The 26,659-nt window shown below is 37.2% G+C and overlaps 1 protein-coding gene across 3 annotated transcripts in view; it reads left to right on the top strand.

Annotated features, from left to right (window-relative positions):
* Positions 1-26,659, top strand: part of Kcnip4 (potassium voltage-gated channel interacting protein 4) — an 896,578-nt gene that overhangs the window by 465,987 nt on the left and 403,932 nt on the right. Inside the window, exon 1 of one of the 3 annotated variants that reach the window (XM_070012217.1) lies at positions 22,404-22,595. The exons of the other annotated variants lie outside the window; for them this stretch is intronic. Coding sequence (XP_069868318.1) covers positions 22,496-22,595 — 100 coding nt within the window. The 5' untranslated portion in view covers positions 22,404-22,495. Of the gene's footprint in view, positions 1-22,403; positions 22,596-26,659 lie in introns of those variants that run through there. 3 annotated transcript variants of the gene reach the window in all.

Genomic DNA, 26,659 nt, shown 5'->3' on the forward strand with positions numbered 1-26,659 from the left:
GTTCCCTTCTGTCCACATCCCCTCCAGCATCTGTTGTTATTAGAGTTCTTTTTTTTTTTTTTTTTTTTTTTTTTTTTTTTCCTTATTATTATTTTTTTTTTAATTGTATTTTATTTTATTTGAGAACATACTGTACAGAGGGGCAACAATTACATGGGCAGGATAATGCATACATTTCTTACCAAGCATTGCAGCCTCCTCCTTTGTTTACCCTTCACTTCCCTTCCCCGTCTCTCCCCTCCCCCCACCCAATTTTACCCCCCTCCCCCCACCCAATTATACCCCCCTCCCCCCCCACACCGAAATTGTAAAGCTGGTTTTGACATGACATTTTGTACTTCTCATTGTTGCAACAAACAAACAAACAAGTTATTAGAGTTCTTGATTATCGCCATTCTGACTGGGGTAAGCTGGTATCTCAATGTGATTTTGATTTGCATTTCTTTTATGGCTAGGGAGATTGAACATTTCTTCAGATGTCTATTGGCCATTCTCATTTCCTCTTCAAAGAAGTTTCTCTTTAAGTCCTTAGCCCACTTGTTTATCAGGCAGTTGTTTTTTTGAGGGTTTGTTGTTGGGGATTTAATTTTCTGAGTTCCAAGTATATTTTAGATATGAGACCCAATCTTTCTATTGATCTTGCTAGCTATGTCGTTTACCATGCAGAAGCTCTGCAGCTTCATGCAATCTCATTTGTCCATCCTTTCTTTGATTTGTTGTGTTTCTGGGTCTCTATTGAGAAAAATTTGGCCTGCACCAAGGAGACCTAGGGTTTCTCCTATTCTATCCTGTAATGTTTTCAGAGTGTCTGCTTTGATTCTGAGGTCTTTGATCAATTTGGAGTTGATTCTGATGCAGGATGATACATAAGGATCTAACTTTAGTTTTCTGCAGGTATTTGACCAATTTTGCCAGCACCATTTACTGAAGAGGCTGTCTTTCTTCCATTCTATTTTTGCATTCCCTTGTTGGATGGCTATAGGTCTGTGGGTTCATTTCTGGGTCTTCAGTTCTATTCCATTGGTCCTCAGGACTGTTCTTATGCCAGCACCAAGCTGTTTTGATTACTATGGCTTTGTAGTAGAGTTTGAAATTTGGTATTTATATTTCTCCAGTACTATTCTTTCTGTTAAGGATTGTTTTTGCTATTCAGGGTCTTTTATTGTTCCATATGAATTTTTGGATTGCTTCTTCTATTTCATTGAAGAATGAGGTTGTAATATTGATAGGTATCACACTGCATTTGTAGATAGCCTTGAGAAGTATTGCCAAGTATCTTTCTGATCCAGGAGCATGGGAGGTTTTTCCACTTCCTAAGTTCTGCTTTGATTTCCTTTTTTAGGTTTTTAAAGTTTTCATAATACAGAATAAGAGGACATTTTCATGTCTCCAAATTTTGGTCAGAGAGACTCAGGTATATTTTATTGAGTGGAATGCCTTTCTCAATGAAAATACCAAGTCTTAACCAAGGAAAGAATCTGGCTCTTCCATTTCTGTGTCTGACTCATCAGCAATGCTTACTGCAAAGTAGCTACCTTTAAATCAGGGACAAATATCTATGTAGCAAGAACGGTAGGGCAGAAGGTAAAAGGGGCATGGGATTGGTCACACCCTGGAGCCAATTTTGAGTTACCTGCTCCGGATTTCTTATAGAAGTGATATCAGCACAATTGATTTTAGGCTGCATTGTGGATAAATGCAATCTTCATACTAGAAGAACCAACTTACCTTGTTTAAATGCATATCCCATTGTATAATGTTGAAATTTAGATTTGAACCCAATTTGTTAAAAATATGTGTTTGCTACTAGGTCCATGTTCACAAACAACAACAAATCAGTTTATGCAAAATTTAATAAGATAGGCTAACTATTTTTTAAATGACAATTCTCATCCATTCTAGTATAAAAAGTTAGAGCTTCTCAGAATTCATGTTTTGTCCTCTCAGCAACAAAATTTTGCTATACTTTTAAATTTTTATGTGGGAAATATTAAGATTCCATTGGGTTCTGAAAGATTTCTATACTAGATATAAAACAGTAGGTCTTGAAAGTAGCATAATAAAATCCAAATATCCAAAGGAGCCAGTCTGTCATCTTAAGAGACTACATTCTTACATCGGTAATGTTTTTGTTTTTTAAATCCCCTGAGCAATCCTGTCTAAGAAATGACTGCACCATTGGTCAATGAATATCTCAAGAACTTAGTTTTATGGCTTTAATTTCAAGTGAAAATGAAATGGCCATCTGTCTTGATTCCAGATTTGGATTTGATTCCAAATTGCATTGAGAAGCTCTAAAAATTAAATGATCAACAATTTATCATTTTTGACACTAGAAGAAGCACAGTGTATCAGAACTTAACTCACCCTTCCCACAACGTAGCAGTAGTGTGCAAAAGCCACATATTCTGGTTCTTTCCCTGTAATAGCCACTGTTTCACAGGTAGAAATTGGGGGAAATCAGTTATTGAAGCCAGCTCAGCATACAAACTGATGAGTCTCCATCTCAATCAATGACTGGGCTTCGTGATTGCTCCCTTATCCCATCTACAATGGACATGCAATGGCTGGGGCCAGGGGCACTTGTCTGTAGAAAGGCACAAGTAGGAGCCTCATAGCCTAAGCTGGCAACAAAACAAAACAAAAATGTGAGACCTTATCTCAAAATATCCAATGGAAGTATGGATCAAGTGGTAGCATATCTGTCTAGCAAACATGTTGTTCTGAATTCAATGCAAAGCATCACTGAAAGTAAACAAGGATAAATCACAATATTCTGTAGTGAGAAGTAGAACTCATATCAATATCATATTATCAAAGATAATACTGAGTGAACATAGCAAATCCCTAAACGATCTATGGAATATCATCCTGTTTCTGTAACTATGATGTTAATATTACTAACAGCAAAAATTAGATGGAGAAAATGAGCAACTATGAACAGGACAGTCATGAAGTGTGAGACAGAGGCGGGAGAGGGAGAGAAGTTGTCTGACGGTAGGTGTGATGAAGGACGGGCAGAGGGTCCATGAGGATTGATCATCTGTTACTCCAAGGTTTTGCCACTGACACATGCTTCTTCATCAGATTATTATATAAACGCTTGGCTATATGTTAATTTTTTGTAGTAAATTTTTAACATAAGATTTTGAAATAAGCTGAGCTTTTATCTCCAGGGGCAGTAGAAAGAGGTATCCAACTCTGCTTTGAGAAATCTCAGCATAAAAGGAAATGTACAGCCATGGAGATGACTATTTTAGAGGTAATGGCCATGTCCTCCATTTGTACTTTTTAAATGTTCCATAAAGCAATCTTCTACATCCCGTTGGAGCAATATTTGTTTTATGCCTAGTTAACTGTGATTGAGATGACTGCCTTCGCAAATTATGACCAGAGGAATATAGCAATACACAAGAAAATATTCCAAAACCAAAGGAAGGCTGTGTCCAGTGGCAAGTATCAACCCTGGCTTCTGCACTCAGTAGGCTTTGTCTGTCATTTAGTTTGTGATCAACACTGGTCGTCCATATTGTGTCATACACAGAAAATGCCAGAAGCAAGAAGATATTATTCACTGTGTTTTTAAAAATTGTATTTGTAATCTTCTACCTCTCACTTGTCCCACACATCACATACACTTCAGTGTTAAAATACAATGAAGGTGTAAAGGGATGGTTCCAGAGATAGAACACCTGTTGTTGAACAACCAGTGAAAAAAACCTGAGTTCAACCCCAGTATCACACACACACACAAACATACACACAAACACACACACACACACACACACAAACAAGAAACAGATAATTGAAAGAATTTGGGTAGTGCCAAGGGGAAAGTGATAGATGAATGAAGAGAAGAAGGTGAGAAGAATGTCAATCATATAAAATTAGGAAAAATGAGGGAAGGGTTTGGGGGGAAGGGCTGGGTAAGCATGATGAAAGAGGTGACAGCAATCCAGATTTATGAATACAATTTAATTGTATTCATAAATGGCTTTGTTGCTTGGCAACTCCTATGTACCACTTCTTAAAGACAATCATTTAGTCTGGGGAAAGGTCAGAGTTTGTACTTTAAAAATCCAGGGTTGGGCCGTGTGCTGGTGACTCAGGCCTATAATATTAGCTACTAAGGTGGCTGAGATCTGAGGATCATGGTTGAAAGCCAGCTTGGGCAGGAAATTCTGTGAGACCTTTATCTCCAATGAACCACCACAAAACCGTAATTGGTGCTGTGGCTCAAGCAGTAGAGCACTTGCCTTGAGCTGAAGAGCCGAGGGACATTGGCCAGGCCCAGAGTTCAAGCCCCATGACAAACCAAGAAATAGAAAAAAAAAAAGATCCAGGATTGTTATCCTCTAGCCACCGTTAAGCCTTCCTTAATAATGCTGTTCTCAAAATGCACAATATAATATCTGAAATTTGTGTTCCTCTGTACACATTCTTCCATGACCCAAATAGACATTGTTTTACATATCTTCTTCTAGTTCCCTTTTTATTGTTTACCACAAATCTCTGAGCTAGACATTACTGTTAGCACTACTTTAAAGAAGGAAAAAGTAATCCATTCACTGCCACAAAACTGAGGAGAGATTTGAACCTGTGAAATCCAGAGACTGATCTCTCAACCTCCAGATTGCTTCTTGCTGTTAGGAGCTTCAAAAAGAAGCTTTTGACATAAAGGGATGATGAGTTCTTAGACTCGCTTTCTGGAGCTGGTTTTGCAATAGTCAGGGGGCATTTGGATTAAGAACTCTCTGTGACACTCTTTTAGTATAGTTCAAAAAGTAATACATTGACTATTTGCTGTAATTTATTTCTAAATTGGTATTATAAAGTCTGATGTGAAAGTCTCCACAGTTTTTGGACAGAGTTATTAAAGGACAATTTGATGATTGTCTTTTGGCCATGAGCCATGAATCATATCACCAAAAACATCCATTCTCTCTCTTCTTAACACATATTTAATTTACTGTGGCAGGTTTATGCAAGAGGTTTTTATTGATGGCGTTTTTATGGTTACTTTCAAAGAGAGAATTTCAGGATATACTGTCATGGGGTGGTTTTGTTCCTTTTGACTATTTTTTTTCTTTTTAATTTACCTTGTAAAAAAAAGTCATAATGAACTGTCAGCAAGGGGCAGAAACTGCTTATAAATTAAACAATTGCTTTGCTAGTATAGAGTAAAGGAAAGGAAAACATGTAGATTAGATTCAGGAACTTAGGATAGTATCTAAAAATGATGCCAAACCTTAGACATCTCATTTCCCTATTGGTTGATTAAGAATAAGATTGTCTACCTTATATTGCTATTGTAAATATTAAAGACAAATCTGGACAAACAATTCTTGTGAAATGTGGGTAATACGTTGAAGAGAAGGGCTAATCAAAGGGCTGATCATGAAGGAACCAAGGAGGAGCTAGGAATTTTAGAGCCTCATTCATGTTTGTCTTTAAAATGGACCACTCTGAGCTTTCTAAACCATCAGTAGGTATTTCCCAGATACCCTTAACCCTTAAGAAGAGGTGGCCAATGTACTCTGGTGAGCCTCAAGCCTGGAGGCCCCAGATTTCTCTAAAATTCATTTAAATATGGTAATCATTCACTTGAAGCAGGAGTAACCAAATTCCGTGACAATGTTGATTATGTCTGAAGAGGCAGATATAAAACTCATTACTCTTTATAAGAACATCACGTTTTTGTTGGAAACCATTCATGCAGAATACTTTATGAGATTTCAATTAAATTTGTCTAGGATACAATGTGAAATTACTCTTTATTTTTCTCTTTCAGGGCATTAACACATAAAGATTTTCTTAACCTGTGATACTGAAAAATGAATGTCATCACTCAGTTACTTAGATTTTTTTTTCTTAGCCCCTGTATGAAAATGGATAGTACAACTGTTTAATTCTCAAATACATATAATTAGAATTCTATCTGTAAATGTTTTAGCTATAGTACTATAAGTGTGACTCAGTCCTGTTCTCAGAGAGAATACTTCAAAAGGATACTTCCTAAGTTTTCCTAAGATTCTAAGACTTACTAAAATTCAGAGTTTTATAGCATTATCATGACTAATTTATACATGCTGTAATTGCACACCAAAAAATGGTCCCCTCAGTTTTATTCTAATCAAATATCCCATTGTGCCTCACTGTAATTATGATTCATTTATTAAAAAATATTTGTTCTTGAACACAACTGAGCATCTAACTTGCCTAATAGATGATCGGTGAAATGTTAATTATGTTCCTAATAAATTACACACACTAGCATGGATAAGAAGGTATACTTCAGTTTATGTAGTCCAAGCATAGTTTTAAATGAATTCCCACACAGCATAGAAGGGAACTTGGAAATATGATAGTTTGGATGTTGAATTCCTATTTGAGAAATGTTGAAATCATTTCAGTCAATCATCATGGATGTCTTAGCCAACCTGAAATACATAGGAATGAGAGCTATTTAGTTTGTAGTTGTACAATTTTCCCCTTCAAACGTTAGCCATTTTGCAAATTCTTTCTATTCATAGTCTGTAGCACTCTTTCATAATGTTTATATTAGGCATATATTTGCATATACTATTTTTTGCTATTAGGAAGGGGTTGTCTTTGTTGGCTGGAAAACTCCTATTTATTCTTTAAAACCCATTTTGGGTCTTTAAGACCCTTTGATAGGTCTAAGATAAACCTTGTAAGTACGCTATAAAAAAACAATTAAACCTTCCATCTACATACACAGCATCATTTTCTTTCTTCTAAGCTGCTAAATCATGTGATTCTATAATTGGATGTATTTCTGTCCCACTAGACTGTAGAGTTCATGAGATTAATGATCCCATGTTATTTCTCATTTGATATACTGACTCCTAACTCAAATTCTGGAGCATAGTATTATTAGTTGAAAAATAAATCCATTGTAAAAAAATCTCAAATGACTATATAGAACTTGATTATTGATCTTCTCATGCATTCCTATCTTATCTCACGAGGGAAATTACATAAGTATAGAAATTATGTCTCTTCCTCTGTATCTTTGTGGGAAAGTAAGTTAAACCATCTTTTTGCTATAGGGAATCCAATACTATACATTGATTTTTAACCTTATCAGTTAGCATATTTCCATAGAAGACATGAAATGATCCTGTATGTTGTTTTCTATAAGTCTTGCATTTGTTGAACTTATCTAGGTACTGGGCCCATGTTTTGTTCTTATGAGACTGAGACTGGTTAGGGTATGTATACAGCAAATGTGAAGATACTGCATCTTCAACAGATGTCCTTGTTCATGTGATCAGAATAGTCTCATACATAATCCAATACTTGGTGAAAATTTGGCAAAGCTTTATTAACTCATGGCCAAAAGCCTTCAGAAAGCCTTTTTAGAGTTCAATCATAACATGAATTCCCTTCAGTTCAATTCAGCACATATTTATTCAATGTTACCGTGTGTAACTTGCAAAGTACAGAAATAACAAAGATATGTTGAAGAGAAGCAGACCTTTTACTCATTCCTGGATCTTTGTTATTATTTAAGTTGTTATTGTTTAAGGGTAAATCACTTAAACTTCTTTGACCTCAGATTTTTAATATCAGAAATTGACAGGTTAAATCTCAACCTTCTAGAAAGGTACGAAAGAGAGAGGACTGGTTTTGTGTTCACCATTTTGGTGGTCCTCCCCAAAACAATGAACTTTGGATCCATCCAAACAACAACCCCCTTTTGACCATCTCATAAAAATCTACAGCAGAAGCATGAAAGATTCTTTAAGAAGGTAGAGGTGCCAGCTACAAAGACACAATGGGAATATGGGTTGTTTTTCCTTATTTTAATAGGATTATTTTGTGTTGGACTTTTAAAGCAGGATATGTGCCAGGGCACTATTATAATTCAGTTTCAATTACAGTAACTGTTATGTGTAGTAGGCTAGCCAAAGGTTGGCAAAAAAGTCTGTGCCCAGGCTCTGGATTTAATAGCAGTAATGGCTTCTCCCAGGCACTTCACCTCCCCATTACTGTTGACTTCTGATTTAATGGTGACTTCTCTCTCTAAGGTAGGGTGTTGGTCATTTTGCTGTGCAGGGTTTCTGAGGGACTTAATCCTTCTACAGGAGAACAAGAAATCTGTTCCTTGTATTTCCTAAATACAATATGATAAGATAGGGTTTCCTTCCTCTTACCTACCTCTCTGCCTTCTTCCCATCTTCTTTCTTCTCTCCCTGCTATCTTCCCTTCTCCCTTCTCTTCTTTCCTCCCTTCTTCCCTCCTTTCCTTACTTCCTTTTTCATGGCTTCTTTCGTTTACATCAACTATAGTTGCTTTAGGCAACTGCTTCTTATAATGTATGGAATTTAATTTTTAAGTCACCAATTAACACTTGTTCATTAAAATATGCTAATATTCATGTCTTATTTTTTATACCAGTATTAGGTCTTGAACTCAGGACCTTGAGCTCTTACTTGGTTTTGTTTATTTTTTTTATCTTCCTCAAGTCTAGTGCTCTACCAATTGAATCTCCTTCTGCTCCTGGCTTTTTGCTGGTTATTTGCAGATAAGAGTCTCATCCTCAGATCTTAGCCCCCTGTGTAGATAGGATTAAAGGAATGAGACACCAACATCTGGCCCATGTCTTTTTAAGAATAAATTCTACCATGCTGTTATATTTCATAGGTAAATATATGTTAGTGTGAAAAAGTGAAGTTTCCTTCCTTTTTCTCTTTCTTCCTTACTTCATTTTTTGTTTTTGTTTTTTGTATGTCATGGGGGTTGAACTCAGAGCCTGGGCACTGTTCCTGTGCTTTTTTGCTCAAGGCTAGTACTCTATCACTTTGAGCCACAGCTCCACTTCTGTTTTCTTGTTTCTGGCGTTTGTGTTGTTGTTGTTGTTTGTTTTTTGTTTTAGGTGGTTAATTGGAGGTAAGAGTCTCGCAATTATCCCTGCCTGGGTGGCTTTGATCCTCAGATCTCAGCCTCCTGAGTAGCTAGGATTACATGTGTGAGCCATCAGTTCCAGGCCCTCCTCTTTCTTCCTGATACTACTTCTCTTTTTAATCTCCTTATTTCTTTTATCTTTTCTTCCTCCTCTTCTCTCCCTCTTCCCCTCTGTGATATTCACTTAATGAATCCCCTGGCCCAAAGTTCTCTTAGCATTGTCGGCAGATGAACATTTTACTCCAGTCAGTTTTATCTGGCAAAACACTTAGAACTCCTTTCTGTAATCTATGTTTATATCTTTACAATGTGTGTAGATTCTTATCACAGCAGCTGGTGTCACTTAGTAAAGAAGTGGGCATTTATCGCCTTTAGTCTGGCCTCTTAAATCAAACATTCCTTTCATTATTTTTTTTAATCATTCCTTAAGTGGCTTTCAATTTGTCTGGTCTTTCAGAAATGGAAGTAACTTAAGAAAATGCTGTAATTCAAAGCTGATCCTTGTCTAGTTCCATGTGGCTCTTATGATTATTTTCCTTTCTGGAACACATCTGAAAGCAAATAAGTGTTATGTCTTTACTGGGTTCCTTTGCAGTAGTTTAGGCAGTACATATTTCCCAAATCTTAGAGCCATATTTAAACTCAGAGTTATTATTTGGGCGATTTTACACTTCTGGTGTGTGTGGCTAACTTTCCTCATATATTGGCAATCGAGAGGCAGGTAGTCGTGGTAAGGTTGGATTTAGACTTAAGGGGAAAACTAATTGTAACAATTAGAGTACCAGTTAGCAGCAGGGCTGTGGACAAGTTGCACTCCATGTATGTCATACATCTGTCATTTTTCCTCCTTAATTCCATTCTGCCTACAGACATACTTTGTCCAAGTCCCTGCCATTGCAGACAGATGATCAGGGCTGTCAGAGATAGCACTCTGAGCACGTGGCATCTGGTACATCCCTGGATGCAGCAGGTCTAGGCTTCTTTAGACTTATCTTTGACATTCTTTTCCCGCTGATAGATTAGGCTCTAAGTGTATTAGAATCTGTACTTTTCTGAAGGCATTCTAACATTTGTTCCTGACCTAGGTCACAAATGTTCTTCTCGAAGTGCCCTTATATGTCATCTGCTCAGATTTGTAGCTCATTCTTTTCAAATGTACAGAGCTACTATCAGATTATTATCATTTGAACTGTGTCCCTATGTATGTATGTATGTATGTATGTATGTATGTATGTATGTATGTATGTATGTATGTATGTATGTATGTATCTATCTATCTATCTATCTATCTATCTATCTATCTATCTATCTATCTATCTATTCTAGGAGATTAACCAGGAGGGAGCTGATTTAGTTTTCCTTTTATTTGTTTATGGCTTAAATATAATTTCTTTCAAAATAATTTCTGATTGAATGACACTTTATCTTTCTGACATCCATGAAAAATATAAACTCAAGAGGGTTTTGACAACCCAGGCAAAAATCACAGGATTAAACCCATGGAGAGAAAAATAAGCTTCTCTTTATGCTCAGAATCTTTAGCAAATAAAACCAACAATCATGTACAAACTTGTAGTTGCTGAGGACACACACCAAGAAACACCACAAAACAACATGGTTTCATAAAGGAAAAGCAAACCCACACTAAATGGAGTAGGGTGTCATTTTCTCTTCCATTATCTTCTGGTACAATAGTGATAAACTACTTGTACACCAAATGCCTGCATCTCTAAAAGGTATAAAGGCAAATAGCTAATAAAATATATAAGAAAATGTCCATTTCAAAATCCCACTTTAAACTTTCAGCGTCAGGAGCTTTGTTGAATAGGGACCATAAGATACTTCTTTAAAATAGAAAAGACTATAGAGGCTCATCTCTACAAGGGGTGGTAAAATGTTAATTAACAGGATTGCTTTGACTTACAGTGATGCTGTGAATTTCTAATTTTCTTGGGCGATGTAGGCAAGGATAGAACCTCACTGAAATTCAGCGACAACATAAAAGCTTAATCTAAGCATTGATTCCACCCTCCCTTCCTGGGAAAACTTTTCAGAAGCCAGTGAGAACTGAGTTGCCACTGCATTGTTTCCCCTGCTTTCCTTGGATGTCTTCCTTTCACATGCATTTGAACTACTCAAAATGTGATGAGAAGAGTATGGTACCATGTGGTGAAAAAGGATTGAAGTCATTTTGATACTACTCAGAGCTGAGCTCACTGAGGAACATCAGGCGGGCTTCAGGATCACTCTGTTTCCAGTATATGGGGATAATCTTCAGGTAGAACCTCAGCTTGCCACCTAAAGCTTTAGAGCTCAGGGAGGTTCTGGTTAGCCAAGAGACAATCCTGGGGAGGCAAGAGAAGGAAGGTACTCTGTGAAGCTCAGGTAGCTGCCAGGATGCCCATCATAATCCTCAAAGCACATGGAGTGTCTAGCATGGAGGGAAGCTTGTCTATCAGGATGAGTCTCTATAAATCATATCAGCCTCCCTCTCCCACTGGTACAGAAAGTTGGAAAGGTGTGCCTGAGGACCACCTGGTATGGGCTAGAACAGACAAGAAATATGGTTGTTATTTTTTGTTTTGTTTTGAACCCGGGCCTAGGCAATGCTCTACAACTTAGACCACAGATCTACTTCCAGCATTTTGTGGTTGATTGGAGATAAAAGTCTCAGGGAATTTCCTGCCTATGCTGGTTTTGAACCATGATCCTCAGTTTGTCAACCTCCTGGGTAGCTTTATAAACCGCAGCCACCGGCAGCCCACGGAAATATAGTTTTATAATGATAATTAAAGGCAATTGCTTAAAGTAGAGCTTTAAAATGTTTAAGTGAAGCCCAACATGGGGAATTAAATGGTCCCTGAATAATGGAGACTCATGGATTTACTAGTTTCGTTGGTAAATCTATACAACTTATATGCTTTGGTACTACACTTTGTCATCACCTACATGTGACTAGAAATAAGTGATTATTATTAGGGTAATGAAATTATCTAACAACCTAGTTGCTATACCTTTAGATATTTGATTTCTTCTATGAAATGTTGACCGTTTGTTGAAAAGAGCCACAGAAAAATGAACAAATGTAAATTCGGGTCCCTGACTAGAAAATATGCTTCAATGATTTAATATTAATTAATGAAAATGATTTCTGCATTCATTAATCAAACTATGTTGATTAATATTATTCTAAGTTCCTTAAGTATCTTAATATAAAAAAGTAGTAGTCAGCACATGAATTTTGAATGTTTAATCAAGTCCAACTACAACAAAAACAGTTTGATATACCTGACACACCAGACAAGCTAACACATTCTCTTTATGCTAATGGCAAAGCTTTCAATCACACAAGAATAATGAATCACATTCCTGATGTTTCTTAAATGTCCCCTCAAGAATTCAGAAATCTAGAAAGATTCCTAAGAACAAACTAATGCATAAACATTCTCTGTGGGAACACCATACCAGACATTTTGTGTTCCTAAAATAATGAATTATATGGAGTCCCATACCTGTTGTTGCCAGCATAGAAGCTGAGTTCTGGAGAGATGTTGAATCTATCATTAGCAGTACCTAGTCAACTACTATTAAAGGAAATAAGTAAACAATAGAAAACTGGAAGAAAAGCACAATTGTGCCAAGAAACTAGTGATTGTCTTAGAATAGTCTAGGTGGCCTCAAAATCACCCTCAAAATTTTCTAGTTGGGATAACTATTCATTAATATTTTGCACTTGATAGTGAACTGGTTATTAACATATTTTTCTTTGTACATTAGTATCCCTTTGGCTACAATTTTCCTGTTTACTAATGGTCTTATTTCTTCCTTTATAAAGGCGGTGAATAGAAATCATTCATGCCAATGTGTTGACCATTGAAGTTATTTTTGGGATACCTAGAATGCTTAATGTAAAACAGCTAAATCTTTTACCTTTTCTCATAGATGCATTACCTGTAAAATATTGTGAGCTTAAATGTACTAAGTACTTAGACAGTCTCAAGTTGACAATACATAAATATCATTGAGAATCTAAGTATGGCAATTCTGTCTTAGTTTATGTATCTGGCTTACATCTTTTTTATACCCTGCAGAGAACATTACATTCATCTCTTCTTTCTTTCCTTCTCTATTTCTAAACTTATTTTATCAACTGCAATATGTCTGGTCAAGTAACTCATGTGAGGCACATATATAAATAAGATGTGGCTCCTACCCCCAATTATTCATGGTATCATAGAGAAGATGTTGTGTCTACTGCTGTTTATTAATCAAATTAGGATAATAGCTATTTATAATAAGAAGTCAAGAACAAAATAATATAAGACGCTGGGCACTGGTGGTGGCTCATATCTGTAATCCTAGTTACTCAGGAGGCTAAGATCTGAGGATCATGGTTCAAAACCAGCCCAGCCAGGAAAGTTGGTAAGACTCTTATTGACCAGCAAAGAGATGAAAGCAGAGCTCTCGTTCAAGTGGTAGAGCACTAACCTTGATAAAAACAAAAACAAAAACAACAAAATGTCTAGCGCCCAGGTCCTAAGCTCAAGCAGCATCCACACACAAAACATTGCTATCACCTGGTAACATCAAAGCCATCACAATGCCATAGTAGTGCAGTACTCATGAGTTTATAGTGATGCTGGTATGAACAGAACTCTGCATTGTTTGTCATAAACACCACAACACTCATAATCACATACAGTACATACATTTTGGTAATAGTAATAAATGACTATGTTACTGCTTTATGTATTTACTGTATAATACTGTTTTCACTAAGAAAATACTTTGCTAGAAAACAGTATGTTGTTTTATGTCTGAAGGAGCTCAGTGTATCTCATGTTTACTGCGTTTTTTGATTGTATCAATATGTCATGGCCACATTTCATTATATTTTGTGATGCTGATGAATTGATAAAATCCCCAAATGCCACATTTGCCACAGTGTACCTCTCTTGTTTAGCAACAGGTGATATGTCTCACAATTCAGAGAGGTACCATTCTTGGTTTATATACCAGAAAACCATGCTTGACTAATTAAACAATTTAGTGTGTTCATGACTATGTATATGAAAACTTTAGCATTATATGCCCTATTGATTTATCCTAATAGTATGTCTTTAATTCTTTCATGTCACGTTGTATCATTCCTTTCCATCGCATTAATAAGTTTTCTGTGTGGTCCTACTAATACTAATAATAAGTGTTTCACAAAAAATTACACATAATTATTCATAACTTGATTTTAGAATGACATAATTATCATCTATCATCACTATTATATTTGAAGTATTCTTGTTGAAAATCAAGCATATTAACAAGTGATTAAGTCAGAATTATAATTAAACTACAACATATAAGTAGCATGAATAATTGTCAAGGGGGCTGTGATTTATTACTTTCCACATTTTGTTTTTCTTGAGTGCAATAAAAGAATAAATAAAACTTATGTTCTATTACTCTGAGGAAGTACAATTGGTCAGGTGTAATGAAAATTAGATTGTTAGAAGGAGTAATATTTGGAATGAAATCTAATTACTTATATAGCTACCACCAAGATTTCTACTAAGCAGGGCTAAAATCCCTAGGAACTGTCCCTTGCTATAATGATGTCACAAATAATCCTGTTTCTATTATTTGAGTCTTACATGAATTCATAATAAATGAACTATGCATCATATAACTTTGCTTTCTTTTGTTACTTTTATGGTATTGATTTACACAAAAGATTAGCCCTTGTGAATAGTGGGAAAGGACTCCAAGTGGCTTCCTCTGTGTCTTTTATTAGATCTCAAGCTGAAATATCTGCTTTGTCTAACTCAGCTTCACACTTCCTAATACTTGCATCCATCAGTCAGTTTTGATTTGTTTCAATATGCTTGGTTATTGAAGAGGCTAAATGTTGGTGTTGTTCCTCACTTAACTGATTATACTTGAAGCTAAACAAGAAAAAGGCTGCAAGATAGGAGATAGTATATGCAGCAATACAGAAATCGTGGACTGCTTCACAGCTCTCTTCCATCGTTCAAGTTTGCATCTGAAGCTTGCTGGTGAAAGAAAGCTGTCAAGTAAGCAGGGAAGGAATCATCAACAATTTTAATCAATTGGGTTTCTCCTCACAAATGATTTTGAAAAGACCTCACTTGTTTGGAGGAAAACAAGTCTGAGACACTGGTGAAGACGGCATCAGTTCTCAGTACTCCTGAGTTGTAAAATCTGTGACACTCAGTTAATGTTGATGAGGGAGGAGGCCTCCCAGGAGGCAGCATTTCCTGCATGTGTATAGGGGTGGCATTTCTCATGGGATGGGCCACAGAAGTCCTGTTAGAAAGTATTCCAAGGATTGAGGAGAATGGAGAGTCCATGACTCTACCTCAGAGCTAGTAAATCAGCATCTTCAAAGGAGCTCCGAAGATTCATTTTTCTATTCATTTTTCTGGTGATCTCTAGGTAATTTTTTGATATACACCACCAGTAATTATCTATAAGGGGGATATATAACAGGTCACGTGTCTCTTCTGTCCTTTTAATACCAGACAGTCCTGCTACCATTTCTTTCCCCTCATTTGTCTTCAGGCTGTAAGGATAATTAAAACATGGCTTTGGTGTGAGCTGATTCACTGCCTATATTCCTCCACTTTCTTCTCTGGTAGCCTGCGTTGCCCTCCATCCTCAGCACAAGGTTTTCTGTTGAAGTCTGGGTGTCGTATTCACTCTTCTTCACCTGCTAAGGTGGCTGCCAAGTAGTCACACACAGTGGAGTATCATGCATGTGTAAGGCTAGAGCTGTGGGATATATGCTTAAAGGTGTCATTTCACAACAGTCTACAGGATACTTAGATGATGTCAGTGGAGTCAGATGGTTGATGTCACAGTCATCATAACTCATTGCTGAGGGAGTCCTGCAATATACCCTAAATTCTCAGAGCACTCTACGAGATGCTTGGAAACCCATGCGAACCTCAGGACAGTCAGTCATCTGATGCTCTACTCACACCTGATTGGCTCTGAGCATCCCATAGAACACTCCAGAATGAAAGGGATCATTTCTCAAACACCAGCATCCTGGAAACTTGTTTCAAAGCCATTTACTCCTCTTTTATTTGCAACTGATCTACCCATATTTGAAACTTTCTTAAGATCACTTGAACCCTCTTATGTAAAGTTATAAATTATTTTGGTTTTACCTTGGTGAAATGGTGGTAAACCTCATGAGTGGGTAGGAGTACTGTTTTCTTTAGAATTTCAACTCAACTGAAGAAGCTTTTCAACTTGCCCATATGGTACTCGGCATACTAGTCCTCAGCTCCTTTACTTATGTGGATTTACTGGAATAATTTATATATACATATATATATATATATAATATATGTATACTCTCTCATTGCTATATACATATATACATATATGAGAAGAGTATTCAGTGTATAGCAATAGCTAACAATAGTAGCTGCTGTTTTTTGCGCATTTAGAGTATGATAGTCTCTATTTCCAATGCCTTGCATGAATGATGGCAAGTATTTATGCAGTCACAATTTCCAGCAAGTACTTAAAACCATGCATCCTTATCACCTCTGCATTATAGTTCACTTTGCATGAGGCTGGGTCACTGTGACTTCACACTATTAAGGATATGCATTTCTCACTTGGTATCTTGTGATAGTTTTATGTAGTTTATTTTGAAAGTCCAAATGTGCTTCCTATTTATTCAGTCATAAATGTTAGCCCATGTTCCTCTGGGATCAATTAATTGACAAAAAAGGGTGTAATGAGGGCCTGCCTTGAGTTTCTGAATTGGAGGCAGCCTGACAGGTTGAGAGAAAAACTTCATGGAGCTCTTGGGCATGCATTTGGTTGGCTTTGGCTTATTTATAGACTCTGAATAAATTCCTGAACAAAGCACTTCTTTTCCACTGATGATGTAATCCAGATCATTGTTGCTGTGAAACAGGTAAAGAAACCAATAAAAACCATCTGATAGCTGTATGGTAGCACCTCAATACAATCTGTGTAAAGTTAGTCTTGATTCCATTCTCTCACCTACAACTAGTATGAAGTAGTAAGTGCGCTGTCCCTGCTCCCAGGATACTTAACATAGTTCCTTAAAGGCTTTTACAACTTACTGACTTGGAAGACAGTTATTTGCAATTGCATCTAGCAGACCACTAGGATGTTATCTCTGGAATTACACCTAGGGGAATCTTGGCTTGGATATTTTCTAGTACGTTGTACTCAATCCTCTGTCCCTCAGTATCTACTTGCAAACTGGAAATAATGAATGGTACCTATGCCACAGGGTTTATATGAGATGGCAGTGAGAAATTCCACAGAAAATGATTAGCACTTTTTTTGGTGAAAATGCTGTGATTATTCTAAATGTTTACATATAGCATCATCCAAATTTATTGCAAGTAATGTAAATGGGTCAGAATTTTCTGACCCATATCATCTAGTGTAATACCTGTATCACAACTTAGTATGTAAAGAACTAACAATCAACAACAACAACAAAATTTAAGTGAAACTTAACTGCTGCTGAAGCCAACTGAGACTGATATAAGACTACACAGAAAGCTTGTTCCTGAATCTGGACTCAGAAAGATGCAACAAACCAGAATCCTTTTGTTCCCTGCCTCAGTTCATCAAAGGGCAACTTCATATCTCATTTTGGAAGGGAACATTGTTTCCTTTCCAAACCCTGTCTTGCCAAAAATGAAGCAGAAATGGGTTCATTACTGCCAGTAACTGGCAATTTTGGAGAAAATGCACTTTGGGGACATGCTTTGAAGTGCAAGAATAAGCGCTCCTCTAATTAAGTGTGTTCATTTTTTCTGGGAATAAGCAAGAGATAGCCTGTATGTGGTTACAGAATCTGAGCAGGAAGACTCCCTGAAGTTGCTTTGTGGGGCCTTTATTAAACAGTGAGACCTCAATTTCTCTCTAACCCTTCTTGTTAGTTTGTTAAGGATAGGCTTTGTTTCAGTTTTATATTTGAGCTAGGACTTGTATTACTCGCTCTTGTCTCAAACTCTCACACTGGAGTGATTGTCCCATCTCAGTCTGCTTACTTGAACGTCCTTTTTTTTATTGTGAAAATACCGTACAGAGGGGTTACAATTACATGGGCAAGGTAATGAGTACATTTCTTATCAAGCATTGTAGCCTCCTCCTTTGTTTCCCCTTCCCATCCCTTCCCATCCTCCCCCTACCCCCCATCCTCCCCGCTACCCCCGCCCCCCCCACACCAAAGTTGTAAAGTTCATTTTTCAACATAACGACTTGATGAGTACATTTCTTATCAAGCATTGTTGCCTGCCTGCCATTTTTTAATTGCAATGAGAGAAAATTTTTCATTCACCATGCTTTCACATTCATTCCAATGCCTTCCATGTTCCCCTAAGTCAGAGGCAATGAACTTCCTCATGTTCTAAACCCCATTGATTCTGAAACAGCAATGATTTTTTTAAGTTATATTACCTAGAGGTTACCTAGAGGTGGTTGCTTTAAGTGGTCCATGTGTATTTGGCTCAGTAAGGTAATTAATGAGTGAAAAGATACTATGAATTGGGAGAAAGAGTGATTCACTAACCTTTCCCATACCTCTTTTATCCACCTAGAATATGACAATATAAGATAATCCTTATCCTTTTCTGAGTGGTTTTCTAAAGGATGGGGACAATATTCTCATGGAGATCAGCATATCTTTCAACTACTTCACTTGATTCTTCTCACCCATCCCTCTGAAGGAGGTACTGGCTCTGCTTTGAAGACTAGCAAGCTGAGATTTAGAGCATTCAAGTGACTTGAAAGAGGTCAATGATGTAAAGTGAGGTATCAGATCCCTTTTGTCCCTTTGACAATATTATTTCTCCAAAAAGAAGGATGTAAGATGAAGACCTTAGATTAGTGTGTTAGTTTAAATCTAGCAGTGACTCCCAGCTATGATTTGCTGAAAGCTAAATCTCTGTACCTAGTTCAACTGCAGCCTTCTTCCAGTTGAAAAACTAAGGTGTGGAATGGATGCTCTCCCTTTCCACAGCCATAGTTTTTAGACATTTGTTTTAGATCTTTTCCTTGTATTGCTTTCACTAGTCACATTAGCAGGAACCACAAATCGTATTCACTTTAAACATTGTGAATGGAGCATAGACAAGAGGTTTCAACATGCGCTGTTTATGACACGCCCTTAGAGAGAGGCCACTGGAACTTGCCCTTCTGTGGATGGATTCATCAGTGCTCAAAGTGGGAGCCTCTAAAATAAAGAAACCTCAGGGTTCATAGGCCTTTTTAGCACTCCACAAACAAAAAGTCTGTTCTGCCAGATCAGAGAAGGCAGGTGGCCCTTACAGAAGGTGAGTGTTGTCGATTATTCATGCTGCAACTAGGCACTGCCTCTTTGGTGCCAAACACTACTCTCCAGTTAAGGATACCCCAGTGAAAATAATGGGCAAACCCATTTCCCCTCGTGGGCATAAGTTTATACATTAGCAATGGTAGTAGGAGAGATTTGCTAAACAAGTGAAGTAATAACATGACAGCTGGTGACAATGCTTCAGAGGAAAAACAACACTGGTTCACAGGATAGTGACTCTAGCCTCAGGAAGATGTGCTTCTGTATACAGTGCATTTATGTGGATTTGGGAGCCAAGGTACCAATACTATTCCTTATTTGTGGGGAAATCTGGTGATGAACACTCCAATACAGGAAACTCCAAGAACAACACTTTGAAATAATGAGGGAGAGATATGGAAAGGGAACTGGCCATCCCTGAGAAGAGCATACTACACCAATGGGACCATAATTGTGGCAGAGAGGAAGAGCCTCATTCTGCTACTTTTCATGAGCTCCTTTGCTCTCCTATATTTTCAGCCCAAGGACATATACCTTGCAGTAGAACATATAGGATATGATCAATGATATTTGATTAATTGTTTAAAGCTGCTGGCTCTACAGAATTTCTTCAGACATTTGTTTAAATAATGAGAAGAAAACAGTGAGTAGGAAGGAAAGCATACGAGTTTAGTATGTTACTAATTTGGAAACATTTCATGTTCCAAAGTTACTAGGGGTTAATGGATTAATTAGAATGTTACAAAACACTTTGGAAAGATTAGGGTAACCTTCATCTGATGCGAATACAGTCTTGTGCCAATGTTTATAATTTTTACAGATTCACTTAAAGCTATGTGGAATATCAGAGAAAAAGAGTGGGCTTAGCATTCAACAAATGAGAGTTTGAATCTCAGTTCATCATTCATCAGTGGTATGACCTTGAGCCTGCTCCTTAAATACTCTGAGTTTAGTGTTTCCTCTAAATTTTATTGAATTATGCCAACATGCAGAGTAGCTAGTAATAAGTGATACATGATGTGGTAATTTTCTAGTCAATGGTGATTATTATACAATGAATATTTGTACCACACATCTATAAAGCATGGTAGTTATCCCCCTTGGGAAGATGTTAAAGTAAGGAAAGGAAGGATGACTTCTGACTTCTGGAATCTCACCTTTAGTGCACAGGTGTACACATATGTTGCATTATATGTGGGAAAGCTATCATCAACACACACAACTATTTCATCTAATTCTGGTCGGGAAAATTTCAAGATAGGCTATCAAGAATTTCTCAGGTAGTGATGATGATATTTTTGTTTTAGTTTAGTTTAGCTTTTGTTTCTGCTTCTCAGGTAGAAGTGATGAAGTCAGGAATGGGTTTGGGAGAAGGAGCTGAGCTGCCAAGTATAATGTATTGACATAGGAAAGAGCCGTGAGATACAAGTGGGTACCAGATCATGGGAGAACCTGAACACATTGAAAAGAAGCCTGAACATCATTCGGTGGGCACAGAGAGAGCCAAAACAGGTTGCTGATTAAGAGAATGGGAAGATGACCCTTAATTTCAGACTCATTATCCTGGCCACCCTGTGAAGTGTAAATAGAACATGGAGAAATTTGGGATATAAACAAAGCTTAGAACACCTTGTTCTATTCTCAAGGTGTTATTCCTGAATTCCCTCGACAGTCCCACACACTTGTTGGTGTGTCCCCTCTTAAAGATGGGGGCATTAGGTCAAGGAGATTAAGTAAGTTTTCCTAGGAGCCAAACTGCTAGTAAGGGATTCCAGAGGTGCCTGAATTTAGGGCATTTGACTCTGGAATTTGTATTCTCAAGCATTTGACTACACTTTCTCCCAAACCAGCCACAGCTTGAAGAGAATTTCTCTTTCATATTGCTCTGCCTATCGGATCTCTCTTATCTTCTGTCCTCAGTTTGCTTGTCTGTGAAGGGGGAGAATTCTGTTGCCTTTCTGAGAACTTTTAGTATCACAGATGCTCTCCTAGTTTGTGTCTTTGTTATTTTTCTTAACTTTCTGAAGTTGTCAAAACAAGTTTCAATTGAACATGTAGATTCAGGAAGAAAATGAAGCTGAATCTACAGCACCCCTTCCATCATCACAGTGTCTTCAGGAGGAAAAATAAATAAAAAGTTGTGCATGATAGATAGGACAGTTTAAGGAAATTTTGTTATATATTCTTTTCCTCCTCAAACTTTCTGTGGCATCAAATTAACCTGTTATCATTTTTAAAAAGAGCATAAGATGCACGAAGATACTTGTCTCTGTGAAGGTGAGGTGAATAGTAATGAGAAGATGCACGAGGAAGCCTGTTGGTAAAGTCTGAAGTGTTTTGTACATATTAAGAGTATGTACTAGCTTGGCACACTTCTGCCTTGAAAGAGTCACCCATCAAACCACAGTACTAGTTCACTGCGACTAAGACTCACTGGAAAGAATCAAATCAGTGATACACAACCCCCTTAAGCAAAATTCCTCTCTGAACTCAGCGAGCTCGGATAAATCGCACACTTGGGTTTCTTGGACTTGTGAATGCTGCTTCTGCCACAGCTGGGGTTTCCTTCCTATGTCAAAACGCGAGGCTCCTATCCTGTCTCCAGCTCTTGGTTAGTTTCCGCTGTTTCCAAGGCAACTGACCAGCCCTGCGAAGCCACGGGCGCGGTGCGCAGCAGCAGGCAGAGCTCTACCTCCCAGGCCAGCGCTGCCTCGCGTGCGTCCTGCCTGGCTGGGACCTTCCCGGTGACCTCCTGGGTCTTGGGGTGATCTGCGCGCTTCTTCATGCAGGGCTGGACCCTCTGTCTAAGAGTGATAACGAGGAAGCCGATAATTCTGACAAGGCTGACTTTATCCGGCTGTCACTTCTGGGCTCTGCTACAGCAGACAGGATGAATGCATTTTCTCCTCTCACTCTCGCCTGGACTCTCAGCCTCACCCCCCCCTTCATCTCTCTCTCTCTCTCTCTCTCTCTCTCTCTCTCTCTCTCTCTCTCTCTCTCTCTCTCTCTCTCTCTCTCTCTCTCTCTCTCTCTCTCATTCTCTCTCTCTCTCTCTCCCTCTCTCTCTCCCTCTCGCGCGCTCTCGCTCTCTCTCGCTCTCCTCCCCTTCTCCTCCAGCAGTAGCCTTCTTAATGTAGTTTAATGGCTTTACAAAGAAAGCCAGGCAGAAGAGCACTCCTCAGTGGCCGTGGTCGGACCATGACCTAGCCGACCATGAACTTGGAAGGGCTTGAAATGATAGCAGTTCTGATCGTCATTGTGCTTTTTGTTAAATTGTTGGAACAATTTGGGCTGATTGAAGCAGGTTTAGAAGGTAAGGGAGTGCTTTTTAGTGACTTCTAAAAATTCTCTGTATTACAGTATCTATTTTTTTTTTCTCTTAAAGTGACTGTTAAGAGGCACCAGAAATGAGATCAGAGCAATAGGACTGGGCTGGAAGAGGAAGAGAGGGAGAATTTGCAGAGTAAGAAAGATTAATAAAATAAACTTTTGCAAGTTGTAGCACTGTTTTCACAGTGTAAGAATACTGATACTATGAGTCACACTTGGAATCAATATGTTAGAGCCAAAAATCGGAGGAAATGAAGGGTTTAGGGCAGGCAGGTCTGCTATATGGAGAGTATATTTTCCATGTTGTGATTAGATTTGTATAGCTAATATGAGCAGATTTCATTTGGGTATGCTGTGGCTGTGGGATGCACTGGTTTTTTGCTATGCAAATACGTTAATCACATGGAAATAGATATCTATTTGCAATTTCTTGTGGTTTAAGGTTGGAGCCAAAGGATGTCAAGCTTTTGATAAGATTGGGTTTCTGGAAGTATTTAAAATATTAACAATTTTTATATTCTAGTGGGAAAAAAGCTTCCAACTCACATGACTTGGAGACTTTAATGAGGGTTTCTAATATAGTCCATTGTTTTTCAGGTGGGATTGTTTGTTTTCATTAAAGAATGAGTCTCCTGTCCTTCATTATTAGCTCTTTCTTATAACATGAGGAGTATACTTGCTGATATCTTTTCCTGAACCAAACACTTCTCTGCAAATCAGAATAAATTTGGGCTGTTATTTTCTTACTACTGAGAACACATTTGAGAGTATGTTTGTAGCCAGCCTGTCATTATTTCTCTCAAGTTGGCAGTGGAATTTTTAACAGCATCTCTGGAAAATAGTTGACGTGGTTGTGTTTTGATAATAATTTAGTTTCATATTTAGAACTTGAGTAGGTATGAAAAATACATTATCAATGTATTGCCATCAAAATAAAAAAATTAAATTCAATGTTCCAGAGAAAGGCTGCTACAATGTGTCATAAATAAGATTGCTTTAACGAAGTGCAAACATCAAATTAAAGTAAGTGTGTCACTCTGATGTAGGTTACCAGAAACCTACATTTATATCTCTTTGGAAGGACAAGAGGGTGATGTTGGAAACAGGGCTGATCCAAGTAATTTCAAAGAAGTTTGCAGAATGCATTTTGCAGTGTTCTCTGATGGAAACCTTGAGTTTGTACTTCTGAAATCAGGAGAGGATAAATTCTAACTTCTGCAGAGGGTTAGCCTCTCTAAAGTTGACTTTATCATACCTACTGTCATAAAACCAGTAACATGGTTTGGCTTCTCTAGTTTCTCAGCCTGTTTTGTTTTACTTGACAAATGTGACTGGGACGTCCCATTTTTAATGTATTTGTTTTTTTTTAAATTCTTTCTGAGAATTCACACTGAATGGAACAGTGTCAGAATTCCCAGCTTTCTTCAGGGATTTGCTTTATCTTATTCCATGGAGGATGTGTGTTCATTCTGTAAACTCTTATACTGGGCGAATTTACTCTGGGTTTTGTCATGACAGATACTCTAGTATTGGTTTTGTTTATTTCCGGAGAATAAGCATTCACCTTCCCTAAGGGCTGCTAACACTGTGCAAAAGTGTCTTTTGTTTTGTTTCCCCGTTACTGATGCTCAAGCCTGCAATATTTTGTATGAATATTTTTGTTTGTGTATTTTATCTTTAAGAGTATTAGCAATTCCTTGGTCAAAACTGTATCCATACAATAAAAAGAATATGTTCTTCTAAACTTCCATCTAAGTCCATATCTTATTTATCCATATCTGATTAGCCCAGTGAGTTTTAGGAAGTACTTTCTAGTATAAAACATTAGGAACTGCATTAAGAAAGAATTATCTTTCAAGTTTTAAAGTTGGTAGCAACATAAGCAATAATGACTTTCTATCTGAAATCTGTATAAGTCATACTTGAAAGTTAATGCACGAGTCAACAAACCTCAAGACAATATTTATTTGGCTGCATTTTTGGTTACTGGAGATGTACTATAAATGAGTAGGTGATAGATCTCACTGAATACAGTTACTGTATGTACTCTCAAGCTATATGGCTTGAATTAATGAAAAGAATAAGCAGCATTTTAAACCCAAAGCATATCTGCATTTCATTCAAATTTAATAGAGTAAATTTTATATATCTGAGTTGGAGGGGCAACAATGTTTTTTATTCTCTCTCTCTCTGCTTATTCCTGTAGGCTCAGGTGTCCTATTAAAGAACTTCAGTATTAAGTAAGCAAACTTGAATCAAGGTTAATGTTGTATGGGGATAGTTTGGCATTTTCAGCTAAATGTTTAGACCTGTTCATGTTCCTTATAACTATTTCTCAATATAAAAATCACTCATAACATACTTTGATTTTTGTATTATTTTGTATACAATATGTCATGTGATATTTTGAAGGGCATCTAAAACAATATTTATGAATGTATTATGATTGTCTTCCTATTACTATGTGTAGAATAAGTGTATATCAATAAATTGGTAATGCAAAAGATTGAAATGTTTGTGCTTGCTTATCTTGGAGCCATTGGGCTCGCATTTGTACAGATGACTAGAGGTCAGATGCTGGGGTAACCTGAGTCCTTCTGCTCCTGTAAACTTATGAACTGCACAGATACATAAGACACATAAAGTTCCTTGCCATATATTTATAAACAAAAGTATTTACATCTAGCAGATGACCTTGTTTCACTTGAGAAAATAAGGTAATATTCAGAGTACAGACATTTATGCCTCATTGGTCATCCTCTTTGCTTTCTATATTTGGACAATTTTCTTTACCATTTTTGTTGTCAAATGAGAAAACTAGACTCAGTAATCTCCATAGAACTTTCCATTTCATAAACTTTATAACTCTGCTAAGTAATTAAATTCTAATAATTTATGTACCAAATATCCTTTCTCATGAAATAGATATCCATGCCCTACTTTGGATGAGTTATATAGTATAGCTGTTTGCCTAAGTCTTTTTTCCCCCATAATGGGTTTATTCATCAGACTTCTGGGAAGTATCATTGTATTTCCAGAGAATAGAACAATGCCCTTTTCTGTAGCTCTATAATCTGAGATTTGGGACTTTTATTTCAGGCATGCTTTTGATTTAGTTTCTCAAAACTTACACAGTTCTGCTGGGCAATGGTGACTCATGCCTGTAATCTTAGCCAATCAGAGGGCTGAGATCTGAGAATCAAGAATCAAGGTTCAAAGCCAGTCAGGGTAGAAAAGTTCTTAAAACTCTCATCTTTAATAACCCACCAAAAAAGTGAATTGCTAGTCTTGAAAAAAGAAAAAAAGAAGCAAAAAACTTAGAATAGCATCCAGGCTCTGAGTTCAAGTTCCAGGATCAGCATGTACACACACACACACACACACACACACACACACACACACACACACACACACACACACACACACACACACACACACACACCCCAAAACACCTTATATACAGATCATCTGACAAATAAGCACATCATACTATTATTTAGCGACTTTATTTTATTTTTATGTGATTTAATTGAATTTTAATACTTTTTATTTTTAAGAGAATGAATCTGGATATCAGGTCAGTAGCCAAGCAAATGACAGTATTTATTGAAACAAAGTTGTAGGCATAATTCATGATGCACTGGTTTTTCTCCACTGAGTGAGGATTTTTAGGGAACTCCAGAGCTACCATAATTTTGAATATGCTTAAACCACACAACAACAAATTGCCTCTTTCCCAGCTATAAAAATGAAAGTGATTTTCTCTTAACACATTCCAGGGAGGAAATGAATCAAAATTTTAATGGTAAAGCTATTTTATTATCTCTATATGCAACTTTTCATCCAAATATGCATTAAATTATTTAAACATGTATTAAAATGATATTGTTACTGAATAAGAAAGAACCAACCTGCTGTCAACAAGTAAAAAGCAAAATTTGTCAAAAACATATTAACAATGACTGGGAAAAAATCAGGCTTATTGATAACTGTCATATAAAAAACACAAAAAGAAATATACAGGTTATCTTCTGTTTACAGCAATCA

The sequence above is a fragment of the Dipodomys merriami genome, unplaced genomic scaffold (genome assembly GCF_024711535.1).
Source record: "Dipodomys merriami isolate MVZ:Mamm:240054 unplaced genomic scaffold, mDipMer1.0.p SCAF_9, whole genome shotgun sequence".
NCBI classification, from domain to species: Eukaryota; Metazoa; Chordata; class Mammalia; order Rodentia; family Heteromyidae; genus Dipodomys; species Dipodomys merriami.